General features: G+C 40.5%; 1 protein-coding gene across 5 annotated transcripts in view; it reads right to left on the reverse strand.

Annotated features, from left to right (window-relative positions):
* Positions 1 to 16800, reverse strand: part of LOC109871285 (M-phase phosphoprotein 8-like) — a 38570-nt gene that overhangs the window by 3489 nt on the left and 18281 nt on the right. For 2 of the 5 annotated variants that reach the window (XM_031805615.1, XM_020462110.2), the window contains exons 8-10: positions 2181 to 2321; positions 1957 to 2043; positions 1601 to 1755 (exon numbers count right to left, since the gene is read on the reverse strand). In XM_031805615.1, coding sequence (XP_031661475.1) covers positions 1601 to 1755; positions 1957 to 2043; positions 2181 to 2321 — 383 coding nt within the window. Of the gene's footprint in view, positions 1 to 1600; positions 1756 to 1956; positions 2044 to 2180; positions 2322 to 2877; positions 9104 to 9342; positions 11624 to 12933; positions 13591 to 16800 lie in introns of those variants that run through there. The other 3 variants (XM_020462108.2, XM_020462106.2, XM_020462109.2) reach the window with 2 other exon arrangements.

Below are 16800 nucleotides of genomic sequence, written 5' to 3' on the forward strand. Positions count from 1 at the left end.
TGTACCGTCATTTGGTTACATTAATTTATCATTCTCATTCTCAGAGTGGAAACGTTGTTTACAGAGTTCAAAACTTGCTACACTTGTGGGACAAGTTTTGGTTCATTTCATAACCATAATTTATGAGATTTGTACATTTTTTCCATTGTCTTTTGTTTTGAGTACTTCATGTGAGCAATGAGCACTTCATGTGAGCATGTGTCTGGTTTCTCTGTCCTGATAATGTTGAGGGAGTGCCTGAGCACGCTTAGCAGTACTTGGCCTGCTGCGCTGAAATGTAGGAAAGTGTTTTTTAACATCATTGTGAATGGTATTTTAAAACTATAGTACCTCACAGCAAGCAACTTGAAAAATCTTTACAACAATCTTTCCCTCGATAATCACTATTCCTCGGTGTGCAAGAGCAATGGAAGTTATAGTCCCACTGCTGTATTTTCCTATAGGCTATGAGTTCCATGCGCTAATTTCTTTAGCCGCCAATGGATCACGGTGTTTTAATGTATCCATATGGCAGAGGCTGGTGATCTCACATTATTTGACTTTTAAATTTAAGATTTTTATTATATGAATTCAGATTTTTATGATTAACCATGTGACAATGATTTTGAGAAACAAAAATGTTATTATTGAAATTAAACTGTTTCACAAAAATCCCAACTGACACGCAGAACGGTATAAATGGTAGGATAAATTGTAACCTTCCCGAAACTTGAAACTCGCGTGCTGCCTATGAAGTCTTTATAAAAGAATTGCCTCCACATTTCCATGGTCGGATTTTGCCTATAGGCTACTGACTGAAGCAAGGTAAGACATGCCTCATAATATGAAATAAAACATTCAGGTTTCAAAACAATAAAAAATGTTTTTCAAAATGCATACAGCCTCCAGCTCACATGGTAAAGTGGTGGGTGGCAAACCTGTTGCCTGTCCTTGAATTGTGATTAGGAAGGACGTAATCAAAAACCAGTTGAGAACAAAAAAATAGTAGCTCCTTTTAATCGCGCAACAAAACTGTTTTTGACACGCAATTGCATTTACAATTGTTGCACTATGAAAAGCACGTTTTACTCCAGCAGCAACCAGCTGAGGAGCTGCAGAGGAAATCCCGGCAAAAAAAAAAAAAAAAGTTACTGTATGCTGTGTGCCTGTGATATTTATTCAATACAACTAAGGTACTTGACAACTAATGGAAATTAACAGGCCATTTAATTCCACTAAATTATGCAAACTAACCTATAGACCAATAAGCATGATGGTTAAATATACTTACATCAACTGGTATTTCCATCAATAAATAAAAGCATTATTTTGCAATGGGATTTTTTTTCCTCACTGTCATTTTCGCCAACAACATTTTTATTTATTGGCTTTTCATTTTTTATTGGGGGGGCAAAAGCCATCAATTGCTGCTAACCCCATTTTAGACAGTTGGAGAATCTATTGAAGCTGTTCTAGCTTGTGGTGGACCAAAGCCCTATTAAGACACAATGTTGGCCTTTCCTTAATTTAGTCAGTTAGTTGTATATACCTTATACAAACCAATTCATATATGTTTACAAAGAGTGAGTGAGAGTGTGTGTGATGTGGCAGTAACACTCACATGCTGATGTGGTCCTCGATGAGCTCATACACCAGCAGGTTGTTGCTGACCTTGGCGAAGTGCATGGCCGTATTCTTGTGTTTGGACAGGATGTTGCAGTCGGCTCCGTACTCCAGTAGGAGGCGCACCACATCAGCATTACCCCTCTTGCATGCCTACAGAACCAAGGCTACTGGTAATGAACTATAGCGATAAGTCTGTCACATACGACTTTAGCAGAGATGAGGCTATTCACAAAAAGGGGTCATTGACAAGGTTCATCTCTGTGCTTTAGGGGTGATGTTGCGTTCTAATTAAACACAGCATTTATCTTCACCTCCCTCATTTCCCCCTTATTTTTTTCTCCTCCCCCGTACCTTCATCAGGGCCGTCTCTCCTCCCAGTGTCTGAGCGTTGACGTAGGACCCTGCCTCCAGGAGGATAGCAACTGTGGTCAGGAAGTTCTGAAATTATAAATGAAAGGATAGCGGGTTAAGTTAGTAAGTAAACATTGCAGAACAGACATTTAACATACAAACAAGGGGAATGTATACGTGTGTACTTGTAATAAGGTGGTTTAAACCAGTCTGTCCTGTGTTACCTTCTCTGCAGCGTGCATTAGGGCAGTGGTGCCGTTCTTCTGCCGTCCGTTCCCCTTCACCCCCTTCTTTATCAGCAGCCTCAGGATGTCATCCTGTCCCCCTGCTGCTGCCAACATACTCAGGGACATACCGCTGGAGTCCTGTGGGAGGCAACAGACACACAAACACACAGACTCCTTCATTACTGAGGACCAAAGCTTTTCAAAGCCTCTGGTAGCAAATACTATGGGGAGGGGGGCAGCAATCCAAATGTATCTGTATAATTATTTAAATAATTAAGGGAGTTCACTTTATTGAAAGTTAAAGGAGAATCTCTTTTCTTTTGGCAAGTTATAGAAGGGTCCAAAAATTTTTTTTTTTACGAGGATGAGGAAGTGAATTGTTGGTTGGAGTAGGTCTCTCTCAAAAAAAAAAATGCAAGTGTCAAACCTTCTATAGCATTCCATTTACATAAAAAAAAACAAGAGATTTGGTTCTAAAAAGAAAGCTAACTTCTACTTCATGCATATCGACTTACCTAGGGTGTTGTCTTTTCATCCAAAAGGGTTTTAAGTTCATAAAAACATCATTAAATCTTAAAGCGGTTTTCCATAATTGTTAATGGTAAAGTTCTAAATCCCTGTTGGAAGACTAATGGACAAGTAGGCTCTACGAATATTCTGAGAACTGAAAGAACATGTCTTGCAGCTTAAGAAGTTTACGTCAAGTAACAATTTATTAACCAAGCAAATATAGTATCTTAGATTACACACAATTAGCACCAGGGGGTAACGAAAGGCAGCTTGATAACAAATACATGTTAGTGAAAAAAAAACGATTTAAACATCTTTAGACAGTAAATAGTGGGGTGTGGTTGAAACCCCTGATTATTTTTCAGTTAACACCTAACAGAGCTGTTTCAGTTATAACATGAACTGATAACTAAACTAAGCTATTTATTTACATGATTCTTCCATGAACCTTGGTCCAATTAGAAGCACTTTCAATAGTAAATGAAATAATATAATAATAATAGTAGTCAAGTGGATTAAATAAGAGAAGCAACAGCTATCAAACCCTATACAACTTAGTCTGTTTAAATTAGTGTTGAGGAACTTAAAACTGCTGTGAAATCAATATGGTTAAGACAGTAGTGAATAATAGCAACATTAATATAAAATGTTGAAAGGTTTATCGTTTGACAAGTAATAAAACAAGTAGATGGACAGCTAAAGCCTAATAAACCACATCAAATTTAGTACAAGAGGAATAGGTTGTGTGATTCTCTGAAACCAATTCCACATGCAGAATGAATGAACCGTTTCCAATCCACAAAGTACATTATCAATTGTAACTGAGTGGATTGAAGAACCGAAAACTGCCTCAAATTGGATGAAAAATCAACTAAAAACTTTAGTGAACATTACAGTAAAGTTACTAGTGACTGTAAACAAGACTTTGGTTTAGGAACCATGTTAGAGCCTCCACAAAAAGGGATGACCATTGAAAAGTCTACCCGTCCTTGCCAAACCAATTAGCCATCACTCACGCTGCATCCGGATTCTCCACACTTCTTTCAAAGACTTTATCTGCACACTTCCAGTCACTTTGGGAAAAGGGTGGACAATCTGGATGCAGTCATAACTAGGCCCTTTGCTAGGATACGTCACTGACACTGAATAAATAACATCTAGATGCAAATATAAACAAAAACAAGGAAGATTGAAATTACTGATAAAACTGAATCGTTGGAAAAAATATAAACTGAACAAAAATATAAACATGAAGTTGTTGGTCCCATGTTTCAAGAGTTGAAATAAAAGAACCCTGAAATGTTCAATACGCTCAAAAAGCTTATTTCTCTCCAATATTGTGCACCAATTTGTTTAAATCCCTGTTAGTGAGCATTTCTCCTTTGCCATGATAATCCATGCAGCTGACAGGTGTGGCATATCAAGAATCTGATTAAATAGCATGATCATTACACAGGTGCACCTTGTGCTGGGGACAATAAAAGGCCACTAAAATGTAGAGTTTTGTTTCACAACACAATGTCACAGATTAAGTTGAGGGAGCGTGCAATTGGTATGTTGACTGCAGGAATGTCCACCAGAGCTGTTGACAGATAATTAAAAATACATTTCTCTACCATAAGCCAAATCCATTGTCATTTTAGAGAATTTGACAGTACATCAAACCGGCCTCACAACCGCAAACCACGTGTATGGCGTCATGTGCGCGATCGGTTTGCTGATGTCAATGTTGTGAAGATCCTGACGAGATCCTGAGGGACATTGTCGTGCTATTCATCCGCTGCCATAAGCTCAGGTCTCAGCATGATAATGAACGGCCCCATGTCGCAAGGTTCTGTACACAATTCCTGGAAGCTAAAAATGTCCCAGTACCTCCATGGCCTGCATACTCAGACATGTCTCCAATTGAGCCTGTTTGGGATGCTCTGGATTGACGTGTACGAAGGCGTGTTCCAATTCCCGCCAATATACAGCAACTTCGTACAGTCATTGAAGAGGAGTTGGACACATTCCACAGACCATAATCAACAGCCTGATCAACTTTAGGGAAGGAGATGTGTCATGCTGCATGAGGCACATGGTGGTCAAACCATATACTGACTGGTTTTCTGATCCACGCCCCTACTTTTCTTTAAGGTATCTGTGACCAACAGATGCAGATCTGTATTCCCAGTCATGTGAAATCCATAGATAAGGGCCAAATGAATTTACTTCAATAGAATGATTTCCTTTTATGAACTATAACTCTGAGAAATATTTGAAATTGTTTCAAATTTGTTCAGTACATATAAAAATAACTACTGATACATATCGGTAGCTAGGAATACTAGCTAACGTTAATGACGAGTAAAATATCCATGATAAACTCAACCATGCTTCAAAAGCAATTGAATGTGGATAGTGTATGTGCCATGTATTTATAACTCATTTATAATACTTAAACATTTTCAAAAGGAGCTGGTGGTCTGGGTCTTCATCTGAAGATACTAATTCAAGAACAGCCAAAGAAACATTCGTAATGTATTTGGTGGATTTTAAGCAGCTCAAACCATACTCTTAGCTGGGCACAAATGTAGAACGTAAACCCCGGGCTCCAGACTAACATTTGTCAACTGGTGGCACTAACTTTTTCAGTTGGTGGCACCAACCCATAATTTGGTCTCACCCCCCCAAAAAATGCATTTTATAAAGTCAGTCATAGTGTTTTATTAAGACGTGTAATAGACTACAGAGATGCTATTCAAGATATACAGTCCATTTGGAAAGTACTCAGGGCCCTTGACTTTTTCCATATTTTGTTACGTTACAGCCTTATTTTAAAATGGATTAAATATATATATTTTTACTCATCAATACACAATACTCCATAGTGAAAATTGTGGAAACAGATTTTTAGAAATGTTAGTAAATGTATTAAAAATAAAAAAACAGAAATACCTTATTTACGTAAGTATTCAGACCCTTTGCTATGAGACATGAAATTGAGCACAGGTGCATCCTGTTTCCATTGATCATCCTCAATATGTTTCTACAACAGTTGACAGTGCATGTCAGAGCAAAAACCAAGAGGCCGAAGGAATTGTCTGTAGAGCTCCGAGATAGGATTGTGTCGGGGCACAGATCTGGGGAAGGGTACCAAAAAAATGTCTGCAAGCATTGAAGGTCCCCAAGAACACGATTTGGAAAGGCAACACTCCAACATGACGTTTCAACTGTAGGAGCTTATATAGACAGGTGTGTGCCTTTCCAAATCATGTCCAATCAATTGAATTTACCACAGGTGGACTCCAATAAAGTTGTAGAAACATCAAGGATGATCAATGGAAACAGGATGCACCTGAGCTCAATTTCGAGTTACGTAAATAAGGTATTCCTGTTTTTTTCCCTTCCATTTAAAAACATTCCTAAAAAACAGTTTTTGCTTTGTCATTATGGGGTATTGTACGTATATTTATGAGGAACATTTTTAATTTCATCCACTTTAGAAAAAGGTTGTAATGTAACAAAATGGGGGAAAAAGTCAAGGTGTCTGAATACTGGGCTCCCGAGTGGCGCAGCGGTCTAAGGCACTGCATCTCAGTGCTAGAGGTGTCACTACAGACACCCTGGTTCGAATCCAGGCTGTATCACATCCGGCCGTGATTGGGAGTCCATTGGGCGGCGCACAATTGGCCCAGCAGCGTCCGGGGTAGGCCGTCATTGTAAATAAGAATTTGTTCGTTATTAACTGACTTGTCCAGTTAAATCAAATAAAAAAGCTCAAAAACCAATGTTCATTTTGTGCACCGCTCCGTATCACAAAACCATATCAAATCGCTTGTTTGTAAAATAGTTGCTCCAGAGCTCAATATTGAGAAATAAAAATGATACCTACAGACAGGGACTACAGTAGTTGCTTCCAATGCTGTGTTTTTATCGCAATTGCATTTCGAAATGTTATACAATGAGAAACAATATTTTTCTCCCAGAGAGGAGAGCGGTTTGCTCATCACATCAGCAGTCCCCAGTGAAATAGGCAGAGGGACAGACGTTTACATTACAGGAATCATGAGGATATTGCGCTTTACGGTTTGACCAAATCATGGTTTTAGCTGCCCCAAAAAATAGGAAGCTTTGAGTGAGGTGACAATGTAGAATGTGCAGCTCGCACCGATGCGATCATGTTTTTTTTCTTGCACAGCCAAGTCAAATGGTTGCAAAATGCGACTAAATGGTCAGTCTGGAGCCATGAAACCCGTTCATACCACACATCTACTAAAAATAACCTGCTAAATTCCCAGGTATGCTGGTCAGTTGCTTTAACTCAAAACCTAACCTACACATATAAATTAGCTACACATACAACAGTACAGGCAAGAATACACATAAAATATTTTATACATCTGGATCCAGATCCATTTGATGAAAGTAACGGATAACAGTAATGTGATCAAAAAAGTATGGTCATCAGATTAACTGTCTAGGTTTGCACTACTTTTTTCCTCTATGAAGAAAACAAAACATTCACTGTACTTGGTACATGTTATCTATGCATGTGGAGCATATATTTCAGTCAGTTATCTTGGGCATTTTTATGGAACATGGGTCTTACGGAAACATGGGGTGCGTTTGGATTCCGAAAGTGCGTCCATGAGCCTTGTTGCTGTTGCTGACCCAGAAGATTCAGTTTGACAGGTTTTATATAAAAGGATCATTGGAATTGTTAAATATACCTTTTTTAGTTTGAGTCCATCTTTACTTGCCTCCTCTCGCCATGGTTGCAAATGTGAGACCTTTACCAAAGGACTGAGTTTTGGCGCCACATAATACACTGTGCCAAGGACATTTTACAATTCAAAAGAAGTTCTGAAAATTCCCTTATCGACTAAACAAGTTCATGCATAATGTCACTATGTAGTTGCTACAGATACTTCAATGAATAAAGTAGGTAGTGGTATGGTTCAAATTCTACTTAATTCTTGCTTTATGTCATAAAGTGAGATCAGAGTGAGCCAGGATGGTCAGATTAAATCAAAAGCAATCCTTTTCTCCTTTCTCCATCCTTGCTTACCTTGAACCCTGGGAGGTTCTAGTTCAAGGTAATCACAAGGACAGATAAACAGGAGGCTCTTCTGGAAGTCCCAACGGCACCCCTGATTTCTGATGCACCCCTGGATTCTGTTGCACCCCTGGATTCTGTGTATATGGACTTGGTTTCTCATGGTCCATGTTTTGTTTGCCTGAACTATGCCTCCTGCACATAGTCTTTAATGTGTTATGCACATAGTTTTTTACATCTTTCCATGTCCTGCCTTGCAGAGCTGGTTCAGCTGCAAGACATGCATCACATTCCTTTTTACCTGGAATCTTCATCAGTTTAGTGAAGTCTCCTAGCTGCCGCCTGACCGCAGCCTGAGCCTCATTACTCCATATCTTCTGTTTCCTTGGTGTTGCCACAGGACCTGCCTCTAGACCCTCCTCTTGACCCTGTTCAGGTACTGCCATTGTTCCACCAACCCAGTCCTTAGCACTCTTAGCCTCTATTGTTTCTTTTTCTTTCTTTGCCAATCCTTTCTTTGTCTGTTTTGTGGGGTCCACTCTTGTAAGGCCATTCTTTCGTTTTATAGATTTTACTGTGTTGTGCACGTAGTTTTTGATGTCCCTCCATGTCCTGTCTCTTAGTGCTGGTTCATTGTGCAGGCAAACTTCACAGTCCCGTTTACCTGGAACCTCCATCATTGAGATAAAGTGTCCCATCTGACGGTTCACTGCAGCCTTAGCTGCATCACTCCACATCCTCTGTTTCCACACTGTGCCCGACTTACCTGTCCCCACAGAACCTGCATCCGCAGGCACTGCCCCGACAGGAAGTGTCTGTGTTGGAAGCGTCTGGGCAGGAAGTGTCTGTGCATGAAGTGTTGGTATAATAACTGTACGTGCTGGAAGTGTTTGAGCTGGTAGTGTCTGCGCAGTGTATGTTCCAGCAGGATATGACCTCACAGGATTCATCCCTGAAGAAAATGATCTAGCAGGAGATGAGAGGTCATAAGGACTTGCAGGACATGCATTTGCAAGTTGTGTTTTTTCAGTACATGACCTTGCATCATGCGTCTCTGCTAGGTATGTCCCTGAAGCATATGAAGCTACTCGATAGGTCTCTGCAGGATGTGTCACAGTAGGATATGAACTTGCAGGATTTATCCCGGTAGGATATGCCCTTGCAGAATCTGTCCCTGCAGAATATGACCTCGGAGAATGTGATCCTGAAGGATATGACTTCGAAGGATATGTCCCAGCATGATATGACCTTAAAGGCTGTGACCCTACAGTATATGACTTCGCTGAATATGTCCCTGTAGGATATGATGACCCAGTGGGATATGTGCCAGAAGGATATGTCCTTGCAGAATCTGTCCCTGCTGGATATGTCCCTATGAAATTAATACATACAGAAGAAAAGGATTCATGAATGTGCCATTATTATATATTGTTTAGAGGAACAGAGCAAATACTATAGGGTAATAAGTTGCAAGCTTCTCAAAAATGTAGATCTAGCAAAAATGGAAAATGGCACAAAACATCTTTAATTGGGATTTTTCAACTGAACATTTAACCCTTGAAACTAAATGAAAATGTTCTCCAAATACTCTCCAAAGCAACAGATACTCACCATATGTAGGTGAAACAATCCTTTCCTCAGATGGTCCTGGAATTACCACTGGAAGCTGATCCATTGCAAGCAGCAATTTGCTGATTTCTGCTAGATGTGCTGCGTTTTCAGACAGTCTGTAGTACTCTTTGTGGACCTGGGTGTCATGTCCCAATAATTTTGCCACCTGATCCAATTCACTTTCATTTAAGTTCAGAATTTGGCAATGGATAGCAACCTCTTTCCTCACTGTAGCATGGATCAGACTTTCAGGATTCTTTGCATTACACGCACGTGCAAATTTCCTCAAACAGTCAGACCCTCTGACGTAGCTTGCTGCATCTGGGCTCCGTGCAAAGACATAAGGGTTGTCCTTTGACACACCAACTTTGTCTCGGTTTGCAATTAGGATCTCAAGAGATGAGATCATCCTCGCCGTTAGTAGGACCGGCATTGTTCTACCATTTTTGCCTTCTATTTCCACCCTGGTTAATTTTTCGTCACCAAGCTCCTGTTCCAGCCTTGAGAGGCTATTGAAAATGTCTGCACTAGCTGGAGATTTCTTTCTGTTTGTGTATGTTTCCAACAGCATTTTCGCAACCTCTCCTGTCCTTTTTCTGTTGAAGAGAGCTATTTCGGCAAGAAGAGTTTCATTGAGCTTTTTCCAGACAGCGTTGGTGGGGCTCTCGAGCAATTCTCTCTTTGCTGTGTCCTCTGCAACCTTGAGAAACTTCTGAAGTTTAATCAAATCCTCAGTTAGTGAAGACACATCAACTTCATCACACTGAGGCACAGCGCTGAGGGACAAACCGGAAAAACAGTTATTCCAATCGTTTTCAAGCAGCTCAATGAACCTTTTGGCTTGTGCCTCTGCCTCACGGTCCTCTGTCATACGACTCTCCCCAAAAGCTATTTCAGTAGCTCTTTTCAAGGAATAGCCAATCTTTAAAGCAAGAGATGGGGTCTTGTACCTGTCAGAGGTAGGGTCATGACCACTCATTTTCCTGGCAGCATGAACGGCCAATTTAAATTTGGATGGTACACATACTTCATGCAGATATTGGACACCACAGTCCATCTCATTTACAGTAAGTACAAATCTAGCCAATTCCCTCATTTTTGAACTAATATAAGTAAACTGTGACTTGGCATGGCCATGCTTTGCAGATAGTGCATTGCCATATTTACATATCAGGGGATCATTTTTGATATGGCATTGAATGTCATCTTGATTCATATTGTGTATTATTTCTTCACACCCTCCAGTAGAGTAGACAGGCAGTGGAAGAAGTCGAGAGGATGCAGCTTGGACCCGCACTCTTTTTCCTCCCCTCTTTTCATCTTGTCCTTTTCTGGCTTTACATGAGCCCTCATGCTTCCATAAATCAATTTTGTTGAAAAAAGCTAAGCAGTGTTGGCAGGGCAGGTAGTCACGCACAGAAACACCATTGTAAGAGGGTCTTTTCTTTGTGACAATTTCTCCATCTCCACTTTGAAGAACTTCCAAGTTGTGTAGATAGTTGCCTTTGTTACGGAGTTGGTCAAGCAAAAGAGACCTGATTTTGGAGAGTTTGGGGAAGCTGATAGCATGAGCGACAGCTGCTTCTTCTGCATGCATCCTTTCTAAATGTCTTGCAATTTTGTGGTGTGGTTCATTGCAATACAGGCAGAAGTACTTTTTGTCCCATTTTCTTTTACCATCATCTGTCATACTACATGTGCTGACTGTCATTTTTGTGCTAGAACGTAAGTTTGACCTTGTACCTTTCCGTGGCGCACATTTTTTGCGGCAAGGTTTTTTAGCTTGTGAGGTTTTTTGAAGGGACTGCTCAGATACATTATTATCGCAGGAGCTTTCTGCTTTAGATGGAAGAGGATCTAACCCACTTGGGACATTTGAATCCAGTCTGTGTCCTTCTACCTCATCACCTGAACTGTTCTCGTCGTCACTTGAACTGCTCTCTTCAGCACAATTCTTTATGTCACATAAAGCTCTCTCCATGTCACATAAAGTCTGCACCACATCACATGAAGTATTCTCTTCATTGCATGAAGGATTCTCTTCATTGTGTGAAGGATTCTCTTCATTGTGTGAAGGATTCTCTTCATTGTGTGAAGGATTCTCTTGCTTGTGTAAATGATTCCCTTTGTATAGAGGATTCCTCTCACGGTGAGGATTTCCTCTGCGGTGAGGATTATCTGCTGCACATAAAGGCCTCTCTTCATTATCACTTAAATTCTTCTTTTCCTCATTTAAATGCTTCTCTTTGCCACTTAAACTCTTCTGTTCAACAGTGCATGCCTGTAAAAGAACAAGTAAACGTAAGATTCATAAGACCTTATGATGCATTTTGTTTAAAATGTATGAAAAGTGGGACGTAAAACTTGGGGGGAAAAGCACAAGTAGCTTCAAAGCTTTTGCTAGTTAGTATTTAACTTGTGGCAAAGAGTAATTTGGTTAACTATACTATCATACTAGACATCTGGGGTCCTCTGACCCGTTTCATACGGGTGAAAACCACATAGTATTGCTCATTAAAAACACACGTGTGGTACACATTGTGAGTCATTCAAATGATTGTCTAGGAGCACCTCAACAATGCTCTCAAACTTTAATCACAGTCAAGCGAGAATCAATGCAATGGTTACACAGCACCAAACCGTGTAGACTTTGTATTCTTCCATAATAAAAACCACATGTGACTCATTCAAGGAACAGTTTATGGCTTTATTGTATTAAGCAGCGAACTACACCGTTTTCACATTGTAAATATGTCTGACGAGGAATTAATATTGTGATGTCAGATGAGATGCTGCATGGAGACCATGAAGGTACAGAAAAGAAAAATGCCATGCAACTAGGCCTACATTTAGCCAGTGACTTTATTTCTAATTCTCCGTATATTCTGTATTTTGTAAATGGTGGGTGATTTGTGTGTGTTTTCACAAATAAGACCGGAATAAGACCCTAAAGCGTTTGGAAGCCTATGAAAATGAAAAACAAACCCAGCTTCCAACTTAATTCTGGTACCAGTTGCAGCAGTAAGTTTGAGAAATGTAATTATTTCTATTCTCTTAAAAGCAGGAGGGTACTACATGAAAGTGTCCTTAAAAACACTGATTGGACCGTAATAATACTATTGTGTCCTTATAATTGCACATCAAGTAAAGAAGACTATAATTAACAACCCAAACAAAAGCATACTGTAACTGGGCAAGTATTAGTAACCTGTAATTTGTAAATAAATGTTTTGTTAAAATGCTAGATGTTAAACAGTGGTACATTTGAAACGGTAAAGAAAGGCTTTTCCACAGAATACATGCTTATGGCAGTAGTTTGTTAAAACGGTGAACAAAAGCTTTGATCTATTAATATTATTTATATTGTACACAAAGACAACAGTATGGCAAAAGCTGAAATGTGTTACCAATATTGTAATGATTGACTCAATGAACCTTTTTTCCTTTTAGCTTGGGGCTATTCGTTGTTGTCGATAATGATGAGTGAAACGCAGGAGCATTTTTACATGCTCTGCGGTGGTACAATACTTTTCTGAAGGCATTACTGTACCTGAGGCAAAGGTTGTATTTTATAGCTTCTTGTGAACTAACCTTTTGCTCATCATGTCCATTGTCTGTAAATGAGAAGATCATAACCGCCTTAGATCACTCTAGAAATGCAAAAAACACTCAAAAAACATTCAAATCAATGTAAAGCTTGGATTTATTCATTTCCAGGCATCAAGTTGGAAAAACTATTTATGAAGTATGATGGCCATTTTTTTTATACCAATGCAATAAACAATTTAAAACTGCATTTTCCTATTCAAGCTTCAAACATCTTTACAAAACCATCTGTAGATCCATTAGGCTAAATTAATAACGGAGTATTTTAATGGCATAATCTGCTTACCTTTGTTGGCTCACTGGTCCTCAATGGATGCAGTCAGCTGGTATTGCAGTTGGATTCTCTCCTCGCAATCGATGTCCTGGTATTCAACCTCTGCATGCCATTACTGGCTCTCACGTTTTATGCAATCTTTAATTATTAAACTGCATTATAACTTGATCAGAGTAGATAGATACAACTTGATCAACTTATGTTTGAACGAGACTTGCAAAATAAAAAAATAAAAATCTACACTTATGCACAAATGTAATTAAAAGCCGAAATCTGTAACTTTCATTCCCAGTCATTCCTACTGACCTTCCAGTCATTTCTGGAATAAAAGTTACATATTGTGGCTTTAATTGAGTAATGCATTATGACACTTATGTACACTACCAGTCAAAAGTTGTAGAACACCTACTCATTGAAGCGTTTTTCTTTATTTTACTATTTTCAACAATGTAGAATAATAGCGACGACATCAAAACTATGAAATAACACATATGGAATCATGTAGTAACCCCCCCCCCAAAAAAGTGTTAAACAAATCAAAAAACACTGCTCAAAAAAATAAAGGGAACACTTAAACAACACAATGTAACTCCAAGTCAATCACACTTCTGTGAAATCAAACTGTCCACTTAGGAAGCAACACCGATTGACAATACATTTCACATGCTGTTGTGCAAATGGAATAGACAACAGGTGGAAATTATAGGCAATTAGCAAGACACCCCCAATAAAGGAGTGGTTCTGCAGGTGGTAACCACAGACCACTTCTCAGTTCCTATGCTTCCTGGCTGATGTTTTGGTCACTTTTGAATGCTGGCGGTGCTTTCACTCTAGTGATAGCATGAGACGGAGTCTACAACCCACACAAGTGGCTCAGGTAGTGCAGCTCATCCAGGATGGCACATCAATGCGAGCTGTGGCAAGAAGGTTTGCCCTGTCTGTCATCGTAGTGTCCAGAGCATGGAGGCGCTACCAGGAGACAGGCCAGTACATCAGGAGACGTGGAGGAGGCCGTAGGAGGGCATCAACTCAGCAGCAGGACCGCTACCTCCGCCATTGTGCAAGGAGGAGCACTGCCAGAGCCCTACAAAATGACCTCCAGCAGGCCACAAATGTGCATGTGTCTGCTCAAACGGTCAGAAACAGACTCCATGAGGGTGGTATGAGGGCCCGACGTCCACAGGTGGGGGTTGTGCTTACAGCCCAATACCGTGCAGGACGTTTGGCATTTGCCAGAGAACACCAAGATTGGCAAATTCGCCACTGGCGCCCTGTGCTCATCACAGATGAAAGCAGGTTCACACGGAGCATGTGACAGAGTCTGGAGACGCCGTGGATAACGTTCTGCTGCCTGCAACATCCTCCAGCATGACCGCTTTGTCGGTGGGTCAGTCATGGTGTGGGGTGGCATTTCTTTGGGGGGCCGCACAGCCCTTCATGTGCTCGCCAGAGGTAGCCTGACTGCCATTAGGTATGTGAGACCATATGCTGGGACAACATGTGTTGCTCCATCCACCAACGCCACGTTGCACCACAGACTGTCCAGGAGTTGGCGGATGCTTTAGTCCAGGTCTGGGAGGAGATCCCTCAGGAGACCATCCGCCACCTCATCAGGAGCATGCCCAGGCGTTGTAGGGAGGTCATACAGGCACATGGAGGCCAAACACACTACTGAGCCTCATTTTGACTTGTTTTAAGGACATTACATCAAAGTTGGATCAGCCTGTAGTGTGGTTTTCCACTTTAATTTTGAGTGTCACTCTAAATCCAGACCTCCATGGGTTGATAAATTTGATTTCCATTGATAATTTTTTGTGTGATTTTGTTGTCAGCACATTCAACTATGTAAAGAAAAAAGTATTTAATAAGAATATTTCATTCATTCAGATCTAGGATGTTTTATTTTAGTGTAGGATGTGTTCTTTTTTGAGCAATGTATATTTTATATTTGAGATTCTTCAACCGTTTGCCTGAATGACAGTATTGCACACTCTTAACCAGCTTCACCTGGAATGCTTTTCCAACAGTCTTGAAGGAGTTCTTGCATATGCTGAGCATTTGTTGGCTGCTTTTCCTTCACTCTGCGGTCCGACTCACCCCCAAACCGTCTCAATTTGGTTGAGGTCAGGGGATTGTGGAGGCCAGGTCATCTAATGCAACACTCCATCACTTTCCTTCTTGGTCAAATAGCCCTTACACAGCTTGGAGGTGTATTGGGTCATTGTCCTGTTGAAAAACAAATGATAGTGGGACTAAGGCCACACCAGATTGGATGGCGTATTACTGCAGAATGCTGGTTAAGTGTGCCTTGAATTATAAATAAATCACAGACAGTGTCAACAGCAAAGCACCTCCACACCATAACACCTCCTCCATGCTTTACAGTGGGAAATACACATGCAGAGTTCATCTGTTCACCCACACCACGTCTCACAAAGACACGCCAGTTGGAACCAAAAAATATCTCCAATTTGGACTCATCAGACCAAAGGACAGAATTCCACCAGTCTAATGTCCATTTCCCGTGTTTCTTGACCCAAGCAAGTCTCTTCTTATTGGTGTCCTTTAGTAGTGGTTTCTGTGCAGCAATTTGACCATGTAGGCCTGATTCACGCAGTCTCCTCTGAACAGTTGATGTTGAGATGTGTCTGTTACTTGAACTTGAGGTATTTACTTGGGCTGCAATTTCCAAGGCTGGTAACTCTGGGTCTTCCATTCCTGTGGCGGTCCTCATGAGAGACAGTTTCATCACAGCGCTTGATGGGTTTTGCGACTGCACTTGAAGAAACATTCAAAGTTATTGAAATGTTCCGTATTGACTGACCTTCATGTCTGAAAGTAATGAACTGTCATTTCTCTTTGCTTATTTGAGCCGTTCTTGCCATAATATGGACTCTTTTAACAAATAGGGGGGGTATACAGAAGATAGCCCTAACACAACTGATTGGCTCAAATGCATTAACTTCTTATGGCTGCAGGGGCAGTATTGAGTAGCTTGGATGAAAGGTGCCCAGAGTAAACAGCCTGCTCCTCAATCCCAGTTGCTAATATATGCATATTAATAGTAGTATTTGATAGAAAACACTCTGAAGTTTCTAGAACTGTTTGAATGATGTCTGAGTATAACATAACTCATATGGCAGGCAAAAACCCTGAGAAGAAATCCAAACAGGAAGTGGGAAATCTGAGGTTGGTCAATTTTCAACCCAGCCCATATTGAATACACAGTGGGATATGGATAAAATTGCACTTCCTTGGGCTTCCACTAGATGTCAACCATCTTTAGAAACTTGAATGAGGCTTCTACTGTGTTGTGGAGCTGGATGGGAGCTCATTGAGTCAGTGGTCTGGCAGAGAGCCAGGTCCTGGTCACGCGCATTTCACATGATAGCGACCTGCGTTCCATGGCTTTCCTACAGACAATGGAATTGTCCGGTTGGAACGTTATTGAACTTTTATGATAACAATATCCTAAAGATTGATTCTATACTTAGTTTGACAAGTTTCTTCGACCTGTAATATAACTTTTCGTCTGACCTGCACGAGCGTTTGGATATGTGTAAAACAAAAGTAGCTAC

The sequence above is a fragment of the Oncorhynchus kisutch genome, linkage group LG26 (genome assembly GCF_002021735.2).
Source record: "Oncorhynchus kisutch isolate 150728-3 linkage group LG26, Okis_V2, whole genome shotgun sequence".
Lineage (NCBI taxonomy): Eukaryota > Metazoa > Chordata > Actinopteri > Salmoniformes > Salmonidae > Oncorhynchus > Oncorhynchus kisutch.